This window comes from Neophocaena asiaeorientalis, unplaced genomic scaffold (assembly GCF_003031525.2).
Source record: "Neophocaena asiaeorientalis asiaeorientalis breed wild unplaced genomic scaffold, Neophocaena_asiaeorientalis_V1.1 scaffold72, whole genome shotgun sequence".
NCBI classification, from domain to species: domain Eukaryota; kingdom Metazoa; phylum Chordata; class Mammalia; order Artiodactyla; family Phocoenidae; genus Neophocaena; species Neophocaena asiaeorientalis.
In genome coordinates this window covers 4,521,563-4,535,333 of record NW_020185336.1, presented here as the reverse complement: position 1 = coordinate 4,535,333, position 13,771 = coordinate 4,521,563, and the positions used below count along the sequence as shown (strand labels likewise).

The 13,771-nt window shown below is 34.6% G+C and overlaps 1 protein-coding gene across 1 annotated transcript in view; it reads right to left on the bottom strand.

The window, feature by feature from the left end:
- The window catches only part of FAP (fibroblast activation protein alpha), a 70,931-nt gene that overhangs the window by 51,964 nt on the left and 5,196 nt on the right, over positions 1–13,771 (bottom strand). The window contains exons 3-5 of the mRNA XM_024735984.1: positions 2,559–2,657; positions 1,506–1,600; positions 505–579 (exon numbers count right to left, since the gene is read on the bottom strand). Coding sequence (XP_024591752.1) covers positions 505–579; positions 1,506–1,600; positions 2,559–2,657 — 269 coding nt within the window. The remainder of the gene's footprint in view (positions 1–504; positions 580–1,505; positions 1,601–2,558; positions 2,658–13,771) is intronic.

Genomic DNA, 13,771 nt, shown 5'->3' with positions numbered 1-13,771 from the left:
ATTTATATATATATATATATATAAATATATACTGACTGTGGAGAAAAGGGAACCCTCTTGCACTATTGGTGGGAATGTAAATTGAAACAGCCACTATGGAGAACAGTATGGGGGTTCCTTAAAAAGCAAGTGAATTAAATAAAGTATATCTTGATTTTTCCATTTTCAATAATAATAAATATCAACAAGGTTAAAATATGTGAGAATTGACTAATGATTCATGATACCAGATAACTTTTTTCTGATGAATATCAGTGCCCCCAAAATAAGTTTTTCCCTTAAGATGAAAGTAGTTTCTACTACTTGATGATAACCAGACAAGAATGCCAAATTCTGAATGATTTGTATATGTTTCTGTTATGCTTTGGGGGCTCAGCTAGAAGTGCATCAATTTCTTGAATATTTAGAGATAAAGGTAGACTCTTGCTTCCTCTTACTTTTATAAACCAATCTATGGGCTAGTAGGAGATACAATCAGATAAACCCAAATTAAATAGTCAATACCTTTGAATAATCACTTTCTAGATATGCAAATTGCCGATCAGGTGATAAACCATAATTTGAAGCATTCACACTTTTCTGAAATTATGAAGAAGTTGATTAGAATACAGAAAAAATAACAGAGCCATATAAATTTGTAGTTCTAAAAGAATATTATATCATCGATATACTCCCACATATACACTCAAAGCAATTTTTTTAAAGTTTAAGTAGTACCTACTGTATACAAAGAAATTTACTACACATTAGGGGATGAGGATGTGAAAAATAGGATATACTTTGTGATTTCAAGAAGCTTATAACAGTAAACTTCTAAATAAATAACATTACAATTTAGAAAATTTTATAAAAGAGATATAACATGGCAAAAGTGTTAAACCGGAAGTGATTGAATGCAAATGATAAGATGGTTTGTTGCACAGAGAAGGAGAAATAGCTGAGCTTGACTCTAAAAGATTACTAGGCTCTTGAAGGTAGAGAAAGTAGGAGGTCTGAGAGTCCAGGAGGACAGAATAACATGTTCCTATGTATCATAGGACCAGTCACTGAGCCTTTATTAGGTACTGTCCTAGGAACTTTCAAATGATACTTCATTTAATTCTTATACTAACCCAAAGAGGTATTATTATTCTTACTTTACAGAGGAAGAACCTGAGGCATGATGAGGATGGAATAATGTGGAATCTTACCCAAGGCTCCATAACTAGTAAATGACAGAGCCAGGATTTGAACTTCAGTTTGCCTGACTACAAGAACTGAGTTTGTACATTTTATCTCATAGGATACCTGTTCCACAGAGGAAGGAAAATGCTAGGTGATTTGAGTGGGCAAGGTCAATAATCTAGTGTGACTAGAAGAAAGAATGGGAGGAAAACTGTGGTGGGGGATGGAGCTGAGATGGCAGGTTGGGTCCAGATCAGGTGCTCAGTTGTTTGGACTCTGTTCTTTGGTCAGTGAAGAGCTGACAGAGGTTTTTGAGGAGGAAGATAATGGAGGATACATACCATGGTGGTATTACTCAAAATAGTATATGATTCTCCTGTTTCAATATTATAAAATACTATATTATTATCTGTAGATTGACGAAGATATTCTTGTCCTTTAAAAGAAGGAAAACAAAACTTGAAATGATCTCCCTTAACAGAAAATACATTTATAACAAAGAGAAACCTCTCTTATTTCACATACTGACTTTCTTTTTCCACTCTGGTACATATTGCCGTGTCAAATTTAAAATATGATAGTAAGTTGATGGTGGAGGGGAGGAAAGGGGGTTGTTTATCTACATTACACAAAAATGTCATATTTACTAGGAGGAGCCTTATTCTAACCAGTTCAGGGTGCTTAGGAGTAAATTTGGATTTTCTCTGTGTTACAAAGAGAATAAACCAGTTTAAAATTGTATGTTTCTTCTGCAATAAAAAAATATATATTCCATTTAGGCTGTGTTTGACTTAGTTAAAAACCTATTTTATATGCTTATTATATTCTAAAGAGAAAATGAAAATATTCTCTTGTGTTTAGTGGCACTTTAGATATAAATTATATATAATATAAACAATTTACTTGCTCTTACCACTTGTTTGATTACACTCTTTTGACAACATACTATTTTGAAAAACTATATGTAAATATCAATTTTATGGACCTTAAAGGATTTGTCTTCAAGTTAGGATTTGTTCATTTCTCAGATTATCTAGATCAACAATGGAATTTTTCTTTTGGTAAAATTCTCACGACCTCTTCTAAATAGGTGCTTATTTCCCATTCTGAAAAGCTCTATCGTATGATCAGTTTATTCTAACAGTGCACTCTCAGATTTTACTGTTCTGCTAAAGCTACTGCTGTATTGGCATCATTACTATTGGACAAACCCTGTCTAAATAGTTCTGTGAAAAAATGTTTTGTTGGCCACTTGACTTATCTAAATAATTGCTGTTTTTTATCCATTTCAACTAAGATGGCTTATGTTACCATAGAGAATTGTTGACAATAAAAATAAAAACCAAAATTATACATTTAAAGAAAAACAAAAGGTAAAGAAATAATTCACTTACCTGAAATCCAGTTTGGAAAAAATGTTTTATAAGAAAATGTCCCATTTAAAATATCCTTCAGTGTGAGTGCTCTTGTTGTACTTCCTTCAGAGTTATGAACTTTGGGGGAGGAGGAAACATATTATTACTTAAAAGGAGATGAATAACTCAAACGTCTCTCATCTGTTATTCCTCATATAATGAAAAGATCTGCCATTGCTAAATACTTGTTTAACTCTTGTCTTAATAGCTCTGAGTAGTATTTCCTTTTGGATAGACAAGCTAATGAGGCTTAGAGAAGTAGTCTGATTGCCTGGAAAGGAACACTGGTGGGAAAATCTTGAGGAGTGCGACGGGGACCACACTGAGAAGCAGGGACATTATTCTTCAGACAGTGAAGAATTTTCAGAGGTTTTTAAGAAGAAAGATGAGATGAGGTTCCGATAACTCTAGGTCTTGCAAACCTGGGATTGCAGACCATGCAGGTTTCACTAAAAACTTTGCCTTTTAAGCAGTTTATTGTAGCTCCTCACATATGCTTGGCTTGGATTTCTACTGATTTATCAGTGATATATTTTAGCATCCCAGTTGATCAGATGACATCATCCAGAGTCCTTACCTTCAGACATCTCAAGAGAGGCATTAATGAAGGTAGATAATTTCTTATCCTGGCTAGGGGTTTTCATAAAGAGAAAATGGACCAGAAGAAAAGAAAACCACATCATCTATACAAATGATCTTGGAAATTCCAAGAGTAGAGGTTTTCCACATAAAAACTAACCTAAAGTAGCTCACAAACCACAAGCAAATTTCTCCTGTATTTGAGCCCTCCAAAACAATTTTATGTTTCAAACATGATTTCCATTATCAGAACAAATTCATTATAGAGCCCAGAAACAGTCAGATATACCAGAAACTGTGGCAACCAACTTCCAAACCTTCTTCAATCCATATTCCTGTTCTCCATCCCTCCCACCTTACCCCTTCTCCAGGCCATCACTTACAGAATCAAAACTTAGAAAAGTGTCCTATACCTTGAATAGCATATATGAATCTGGTATTTGTTCATGTAAAAATAAAACTGTCAAAGATGAGCTATACATTTATATCTTCCTGCTAAACTCTTCCACAGCTTTCTATGACTCTTAAGATAAAGACCAAAAATGTTAGTCTGGACTATAGGCCCTAGCTGGTCTGGAATGGTCTACCTCTCCAGCCCCTTCTTGCCCCACTCTCACTACTTTGTAGACTCCAAACATGCTGGGCTTTCTGTTTCTCAAATACTGATTTCTTTCTCCAGGGCTACTGAACCTCTTCCCACCCTCTCCCTTCTCCTTATAACTTCTCTTCCGACTTTAGTGCTTAATATAAGTGCCACTTTCTCTGGAAAGCCCTTCCTGATCCCCTGGTTTAGGTCTGGTTCCCTTCTTATACATTACCATAGGCCAGGTTCCCTTTTTTAAGAACATTTGTCTTGGTTTGTAATCTTGTATGTATTTGAGTGATTATTTTATTCATATTTCTTCACCTCCCACTGTATTCTCAAAACAGTCACCATAAGGCCAGAGACCATGTCTAAGTTTTGCTCACCGCCACATCCCTAGTGTCTAGCACATAATAGGCATTTAATAAATACTTGTTGAATGAATGAATTCATGAAATGAAGGATTGATGGGTGGACGGATGAGATTTGTGCCCTCTTCTTTACAGAATGGTTCTACTACTAATTTCCTATATGACTTAAGTAAGTTAATCTCTGGCATCACAGCTTGCTCATCTATAGTATAAAGGACTGGACTAGAAAATGCTGATAATACCTTCCAATTTTACCACATTAGGTTTCGAAATTTGAGACACAACATGCTCTATTAACCTTATAGTCACATAAATGCACTGCCATGTGATGAGGTCGAGCTGACCAACTGGATAATAGCATCTTCTGCAGTTTTAACTGATTCAAACTGATGTATGTATGCTCCATACTTCTGATTAGGACCATGAGTTATTTTCTCAATTTACTAAAACTTATCCTGTAGCTATAAGAACATAAGTGGCTGATGAACCCCTAGGCAACCAGGCACTAAATACTTCATAACATTAGATTATTCTAATAATCATCTTTGTACAGGTTTTTTGCATCCTAAGTAAGGTTGTACATGCCATACAATTATTCATAATGAAAGTGCTTCTATTTAATTAGATGGTCTTGTGCAAAATTCGTACCACTGATTTTATAATTCCCATTCTATGAATAAAATACTACCATTTTACTGCAACAGCATTAGTATAATTGCTAAGTATTTTAATTCAATTTTATTTAACTCTCTTAAGAGCAAACTGTAATCTGTTTCTAATATAGTCAAGGGGAAATTCTAACACTATTTACAATGGAAATTATTTTCCTTTTGAGATATATTTAATTTGTGTCCTCACAACCCTGAACATATAGATGAAAAAAATTTTAATTTAGAGAATTCCTGTATTGTGAATACCAAAAGACTAAGTAATTGTTTTTCTTTAAACTTTTTTCAATATTAATTCAATAAATGAATATAGTCTTGGTGATATCTTTTTTTGTCTAGCATAAATAATGGTTTGATTATGGATAATGACTTATATAATAGATTTTCCTATTTAAGTATCCTTGCATATAATTTTCCTTGCAATTATGTTTAATTGAGAAATTCTTAGCTATAATTAATCTTCATTTTTATAGAAGGTTAAATTAAGTGAGCTAATTCAAATGAAACGTTTAGCTCTATGCTTGGCAGTCAATAAATGTTAGCTTTTGTTATTGTCATAGCTTATCAGTAGTCTTCAAATAAATATATATTTTTTTAAATAAATATTTTTGATCATTGTTTCTCAAACTAATTTGACCACTGGGATTTTTTTTTTAATATCTACTAAAATCACAGTATGGGAAATGCAGTTTCAGATTAAGCTATTAGTATATGTAATTAAGGTTAACTTTTATTCTAATATAATGGAATTCATCAGTTATACTTAGAACATCTTGGTCATCCTAGGGCTCCATAAGTGAAATAGTCCAATTATATCATAAATAGGGTTAGTACTAATATCCCACATATGAATAAATAAAATTTATAAAAAAACAAGAGTTTCAACTTATTTTAAAAATTCTTACTCATTTTCCTTTTTTAGCATTAATGATCATGCTGATCCTTATCAGATTTCCCAAAAAAGATTTCAAGGGTTATTTACTCTTTTTAATCTCTAATTTAGATTATCCTCAAAAGTTACATGAGATTATATTTCATATTACTTCCCAGTTAGTCATTTATTTTACATGGGTGCATAGTAGCTATAAATACCAATGATCTATATAGAGAACTTAACATATGTCATATTATAACTCAATATCTATAAAGCAGTTTAAATATATATTAATTGTACTACTAATTACTGTAATGATAATAAGCCCCACCAGCGCCAATGAAGTGATAAGGGGATATACAGAACACATCCAGAGGAGCCAGCTGTGTTTATGCGGAAATAGGCTTGTGGCACAGATTTGGGGTAGGTGATTACTCCTAACCTCACATGGGCTCAGAAGGTGTGATTATCCTGGCATCAGGATGGGCTCAGAGTGATACCAAATCAAATGGGGAGAATTTAAATTAGGCATTCTTTTCTTCTTGCTGAAAATGACCACATGTTCATAAATGCAATAGAGTAATGTATCTGCTCTAAGACAATGCTTTAGGTCACATATTAAGAGTTATAAGACATGTACTTAGAATTTCCAATCCAAGTTCTGGTTCTTTGTACCAGCTAGGACAGTGCTCGGCATACAGTGGAAACATGATAAGTATTTGTTGAATGAAAAAATAAATCAACTGGACAGATTTTATTTTAGTTTGTTTTCAGTAATTCTCCCCCAAAGATACACCTGCCCTTACCATTTATCCTCCTGTCCATGTTGTAAATTTCATGTATGATTCTACCTGGACATGCCATCCTTTAAATATGTATCAAAATTTTGTCCTTGGAGTTAGCTGGAGTGCTTGTTTGAAAAGCAAGTTTCCCAGTCCTTAACTCAAATCTACTGATTCAGAATCTCTGGGGATAAGGCCCTGATTTTCAGTTTTTACCAAGCCCCACAGGTGATTCTTCTGCAAAGAATCCAAATTTAGTGATTTCACTGAATCTATTGTACATGGTTCAATGTTCTCCCGTGCCTGTCGGTGGAATTGCTCCTTGCTTATAAACCCCTGGTAGGTGGATGGGTCTGGCCTGCGTAGCAATTCACACTTCATGGACAGACTCTCCACAGCTAATGTTAATCATGGCTTTCAAGGAATGTTAACGGTCGCCTGTAATGTTTATGTCCCTATTCAGTCCTCTTGCTCATTGTCTAGATGGACTCTTCCTTAGGTACATTCCCTCCGCTGATCCTTGAGCAGTGGAGAAAGGGCAAAGGGAGTGATTCTGCCCCAGATTAGATTTAAACAAGATAACAGGGAAAGCACTGGTAGGGGAAGGGGTCATTGTATTCTAGTGTATTGAATGTGTGTGTGTGTGTGTGTGTGTATGCATGTGTGTGTGTCTTTCTGTGTAAGTCAGTATAAAATGCATCTCTATGGCATCAATCACACTAAACAAGTTCTAGTCACCTGAAAAATATTCCACTAATAATTACTGAATGAATACGTGGATTTTCATGCCTTTTTCCAAATGATGTTTTAATGTTGAATTATAATCTTTTGATTATTTTGGAAGTTTAGTTTTGGCATCTATAATTTTTAAACTCTAAGTAGCTGAGAAGTAGAAAAGAATTCTGAGAGCATATCTCTCTTCTATACGTAACTGACACTCACTTAACACTAAATTCTTGATAGTGCCCCTATAGTCAATTTGGCCCATCTTTAGCACAGTTATTTATACACTGCAAAACACTCCAATTTACTATAGTTTAATTATTTGTGTTTTCAACTTTTTAAAGCACAGCTGGAAATTATTTCAATTATGAATCCAAGAAATGACAATTCACAGAAATCGTTCCCAAGTAAATAATGATTCACTATTCTCCGAATTCTTTCTTAAAACTTTGTATTTATTCTTTATTAGGGTTCTATTTCTATTTCTGCCATTTAATTTTCTAGTCCTAAAAAATTACAAATAAGTATCAGAACAGAGACATCTGATGTTGGCTCTAATATTCATCATAAATTAAATGAGAAAATAGGGTTTATTAAGTGAGCACATGAATGGCTGTTAGGTCTTTTTGTTCTCACTTTCATACTTGTTTTGGAACTGATGCTTATGAGGCCACCCCAATGAAAGTGACGTGGGCTCCCAGGCACACTGCACCTGTCTCTCTGTTGGCTCTGCAAAGATGTTGTCCTCAGATAGGCAATGTCTCCAGCCATTGCATCAACTCATGTTTGTTTTCGGAGTGAGCACCACAGGGGCAAATGTTGGAGACATTTGGTTGGGAAATAAACTATTTAAAACTAACATTATATTTGGGTAAAGACTGACAACTTTGAAAAAAATGGAACTGAGGTAGCTTTAGACCAGTAATAAGTGTTACAATTTACTAAGTTCTAATAAGTACCAAGCACTCTGCATGCGTGGTCCTGTGAAACACTCACAGCAGCTCTCTAAGTATTATTATTAACACCATTTTACAGATTAGGAAATGGAAATTAGAGAGTTAAAGTAACTTGCCTAATACATAACAGAGCTGGGACTTAAATCCAACTCCATCTAATTTTAGAGACTGGACACTTTACCACTACCTTTTGATTTAAAGTGAAAGCATACGTGTGATATAACAAGACAAAACAAACACAAAAATAAGGTCAAGAACCAAGCAACACACAAGGGAGGTTGAATAATTATACCTCAAAATGAACGTTAAGAGAAAATGAGACCATTTGAGTTTTGTCAAAGCAAAGAGTTCACTATAAGCTTTCAATGACTCACTGAAGAATGTAGTAGCTCTCAGTTCTGAAAGAATTTCCCATGGTTCTCTCTACAGGTAGCACTGATCAACATATGTTATTCAAAGTTATTGTCAGGTTTAAGTTCATTTTGTGTATTATGTTATTGTTGTGCTATGTTAATTAGGGCTATTTTTTTCGTGATCTCTGAAGCAGTAAAGGCCATAGGGTATGGTCAACATAATGCACAAGAACGTGGTGGTAAATTCCAAATATTTTGGTTACCCTGAAGATGAAAATAAACCTCGTCTATATCTGAAGGCCTACTCAGTCTCCTTTGCCAGCTCATCTTCCTATAATCTCTGCTTTAAGTTGTGGTGTGGCTTATATTCGTTTTACTTGGGACCTCAGAAAGAGTCACCTTCCTCAACCATTTAATTCTCCCAGGGTTTCTATCACATCTTCTTAGCTGGCTCACACCCACCCCCACTCCCACCCCTCACCCCTCACTGGATTTCTTCTCTGAGATCCAGACGATATATTAAACTTCCTCTTTAACACCTCCACCTGCATATCTCACAGGCACTTCAAAATCAGTATGTCTAATAGGTAACTAATGAGAACCTACTGTATAGCACAGGGAATTCTACTCAGTGCTCTGTGGTGACCTAAATGGAAGGAAATCTAAAAAAGAGTGGATAGATGTATATGTATAACTGATTCACTTTGCTGAACAGCAAAACTAACACAACATTGTAAAGCAACTGTACTCCGATAAAAATTAATTTTAAAAAATCAGTATGTCTAAAGCTAAGAAAAAAGGAATTCCATGCTGTCCCTCCAAATTTCTGCAAGTCAATGCAACTGTCGTCCATGTAGTTCCTCAATTCAAATACTTGGGAGTTATCCTTGAGCTCCCTCTTCTTTTACTGCCTTTGTCCAGCACCCAGGTTTGACAATTCTATCTCCAAAATCTTTCTCAACTCCCTGCACTTCTACTGAACCTCCAAGGTCAAGCCATTTCTCACTAGGCAGGCTGTAATGGATGCCTATTTGCTACACCTGTAATTTCATTGCTAGTATTTCATTGTGGTTTTGATTTACATTTTCCTAATGACTAATGATGTTGAGTCTCTTTTCATGAGCTTATTGGTCACTTTTATATCTTTTGGAGGGTAAATGTCTATCCTTTGTCTATTTTTTGAATTTGGTTATTTGCCTTTTATTATTGATTTGTAAGAGTTTTTAAAAAATATATTCTGGATGCAAGTTGCATATCAGATGTATGTATGTGCAAACATTTTCCCCCCATTTTGTGGGTAGTCTTTTCACTTCCTTGATGATAGCTTTTGCAACCGAAGTGTTAAATTTCAAAGAAGTCCAATTTATGTACTTTTTCCTTTGTTGCTTGTGCATTGGGTCGTATCTAAGAAACCACTGCCTAATCCAAGAACAAGAAGATTTATCCCTAGGTTTTGTTTTTAAGTGTTTTATAGTTTTAGCTCTTACATATACGTCTTTGATCCATTTTGAGTTAACTTTTATGTATGGTGTGAGGAAGTGGGTCCAACATTTTTTACATGTTGATATCCAGTTGTCCTATTGTTGAAAAGACTTTCTCCATTAAATTGCTATGGCATCCTTATTGAAAATCAATTAACCATAAATGTAAGGCTTTTACACTTATTTCTGGGCTCTCAGTTCTAGTTGATTGATCTATCTGTCTATCTTTTTTTTTTAATTTATTTATTTTTGGCTGCGTTGGGTTTTTGTTGCTACGCTCAGACTTTCTCTAGTTGCGATGAGTGGGGGCTTCTCTTGTTGCAGAGCACAGGCTCTAGGCACATGCGTTTCAGTAGTTGTGATACGCGAGCTCAGTAGTTGTGGCTCGCGGGCTCTGGAGCTGAGGCTCAGTAGTTGTGGCACATGGGCTTAGCTGCTCCATGGCATGTGGGATCTTCCCAGACCAGGGCTCAAGCCTGTGTTCCCTGCACTGGCAGGTGGATTCTTAACCACTGCGCCACCAGGGAAGTCCCTATATGTCTATCCTTATGCCAGTATCACATGGTCTTGATTATGTAAGCTTTGTAGTAAGTTTTGAAATAAGGAAGTGTGATTCCTCCAACTTTGTTCTTCATTTTCAATATAGCTATTATGGATCGCTTGCATTTCCATATGAATTTTGGAATCAGCTTGTCAATTTCTGCAAAAGAAAAAGTCATCTGGGATTTGGATCGGGATTGCATTTAATGTGCAGATAAATTTGGGGAGTATTGCCATCTTAAACATACTGTTTTCTGATCTATAAATATAGGATCTCTTTCCATTTATTTATATATTTTTTGTATTGTTTATTGGTAATGTATAGAAATCCAAATGATTTTTTATATATTGGTCTTGTGTTTTGCAAATTTTCTCAACTTGTTTATTAGTCCCAATATTTTTTGGTGAATTCCTTAGGATTTTCTATAAACAATGTCATCTGCAAATAGAGATAGTTTTACTTTTTCCTTTCCAGTCTGGATACTTTTTATTTCTTTTCCTTATATAATTGCTCTGGTTACAACTACCAATAAAATATTAAACACAAGTAAAAGCAGACATGCTGTCTTGCTCTTGATCTTAGGGGAAGAGCACTGAATCTTTCACCTGTGTGATGTTAGCTGTGAGGTTTTTGTGGATGCCCTTTATCAGATAGAGGAAATTCCTCCTATTTCTAGTCTGCTGTGTTTTTACTGCTGTGTTTTGTTAAATACTTTTGCTGTGTCTATTGAAATGACCATGTCGTTTTTGTCCTTTTTTCTATTAATATAGCTTATTATAGTAATTGATTTTTGGATATTAAACCTTGCATTCTTGGGATAAATCTCACTTGGTCTTGGTGAATAGTCCTTTTTATACATTGCTGGATTTGACTTGCTAGTATTATGTTGAGTGTTTTTCCATTTATATTCATAATAAATATTGGTCTGTAACTACTATTGGTCTGTAACTTCTTTTCTTGTAATGTTTTTGAATACTTTTTGTATCACAGCAATACTGGCCTTACAGCGTGAGTTGAGACGTGTTCTCCTTTATTTTTTGGAAGAGTTTGTGAAGGATTGGTAATAATTCTTTAAAAGTTTGGTAGAGTTTACCAGCGAAGCCAGCTGGGCTTGGGGTTTTCTTTGCAGGAAGTTAAAAATCACTAAATCAACTTCTTCAGTTGTTATAGTTCTATTCAGGTTTTCTATTTATTCTTGAGTGAATTGTGGTAGTTTGTATCTTTCTAGAAATTTGTTCTTTTCTTCTAAGTTATCTGATTTTTTGACAGTCTTTCTATCCTGTTCCTTTAAGGAGTCCTATCATATCAGTTTTTCTACCGAGTATAAAAACCATAAGCAGTTTGAAAAAATTTTAATTTAGATACTAAGCAACCCTATTTTTTTATTATTAACAGGAATAAAGGTTAATAAAGATTGTAAATGATTCTGTTTTTACTACATAATTTTGGTTAATTCACAAGGATACTAAAATGAAAAATAAATTCTTTGCTCTATATATAATAACCAATAAGTAAGTAAAAGACTGATTAGTATTGATTATCCCATTGAAATATTATTTTAATTTATGCCTAACATGTTGCTAGATTTTAAGGCTCAGTTTGACTGTCTCTGGTTCTTAAGAACCTTTAGCCTTGATTCCACCTCCCCTATTTGAACTTTAGAACATGTTTTTCTCAAGGACTATATGTGACTAGATATTCTTGTGTAAGTTGTAACAATTCGCTTTGGAAATCAGAGACAGGTAAACTCCTCTGCATAATAGGAGTCATCCAAAGACTTGGATTATTTTCTAAATTATTTAGAATTTGACAAAACTCAAAGAATTTTCCAAGATTCGTCTTCTGTGATTTTAAAATCCAAGTGCAAAGTAGAGAAATATAATCTGCAAGGTTGATGTGTTTACACTCAACTCAAAAGCTCTGTTATGTCCATGAACTTTCTGAAACTTTTCCTCAGCACTTTAGACTTCCCCATATTTCCTCCAAAAGAACAGTGAATAAATAAGCTTAAAACTCTTAAGATATTTGAGGGAATCTGTTTCACAGTTCTGAATGTTGATACTGGGAAAATTTTAAGCCTTAAAAACATATTCACATCTCCTTTGATGACAATTTGGTCTCACAAATATCTTATTTTATAAAAAGTGGTTGTTGAGGTTATAATAGTAGTAATAGTAATAATGATAATAATAGTAACAATGGTTTTCTGCCTAAAATATAGACATTCTAAATGATATTTATTCTTATAAAATATTGATTTATATTCTGTCTAAATCATCTGTGACTTCAGATATCTTCTGAAATAAATTATATAAGGTATTACTTACCTAAGTAAGCAATCACTATAAATTTTATATACGTGTGTACAGTCATAAGTACATATGTATATATGTATTTTCCTGTGTTCATTTGTTTACATAATTTTGGCCTCACAGCTATCACTTTCCTTTTGATTCCTTGAACTTCCCAAATATGCTTTCCTGCTTCAGAGCCTTTGTATCTGCTTTTCCCTCTGCATTGAGGGTCTAGCCCCCAGCTTGCATCCTTCCGTCCTTAAGGTCTTGGCTCAAATATAATCTCAGAGAAGCCTTCCTTGACCACTTCTGTTATGAACTGAATTGTGTCCCCCCAAAATACATAAATTGAAACTCTAACCCTCAATGGAACTGTATTTGTAGATAAGTCCTTTAACAAGGTAATTAAGATTATGTAAGACCATAAAGGTGGAGCCCTAATCTGATAGAACTGGTGGTGCCCTTATTGGAAGAGGAAGAGACACCAGGAGCACACGTGCACAGAGGAAAAGCCATATGAGGACAAAACAAGAAGGCAGCCATCTACAAGCCAAGGAGAGAAGCCTCCAGAAAAACTAAACCTGACTATACCCTGATCATAGACTTCCAGCCTCCAGAACTGTGAGAATATAAATTTCTGTTGTTTAAGCCACCCAGTCTGTGATATTTTGTCATGGCAGCCCTAGATGTCTAACACAGCCTCCACTCTAGTTGCTTTCTGTAGCACTTTTACGAATTTGAAATACTCTATTAATTCACTTATTTACTTGTTTATTATCAGATTGTCCTTTCCTAAGGCCAGAGACCTTGTCATTCATGCCTTATACCTGTGCTTGGTAGTTAGAAGGTGCTCAATAAATAATTCGTTGAACAAATAACCAAAGTATCCAGGAGCACAGTGGACTGGGTATTGTGGATAATGGATAACTATGGATGCTAATCTCTGTTTTTTCATATTCAGTAGATTGCTATTTTTAATCTCAGGAA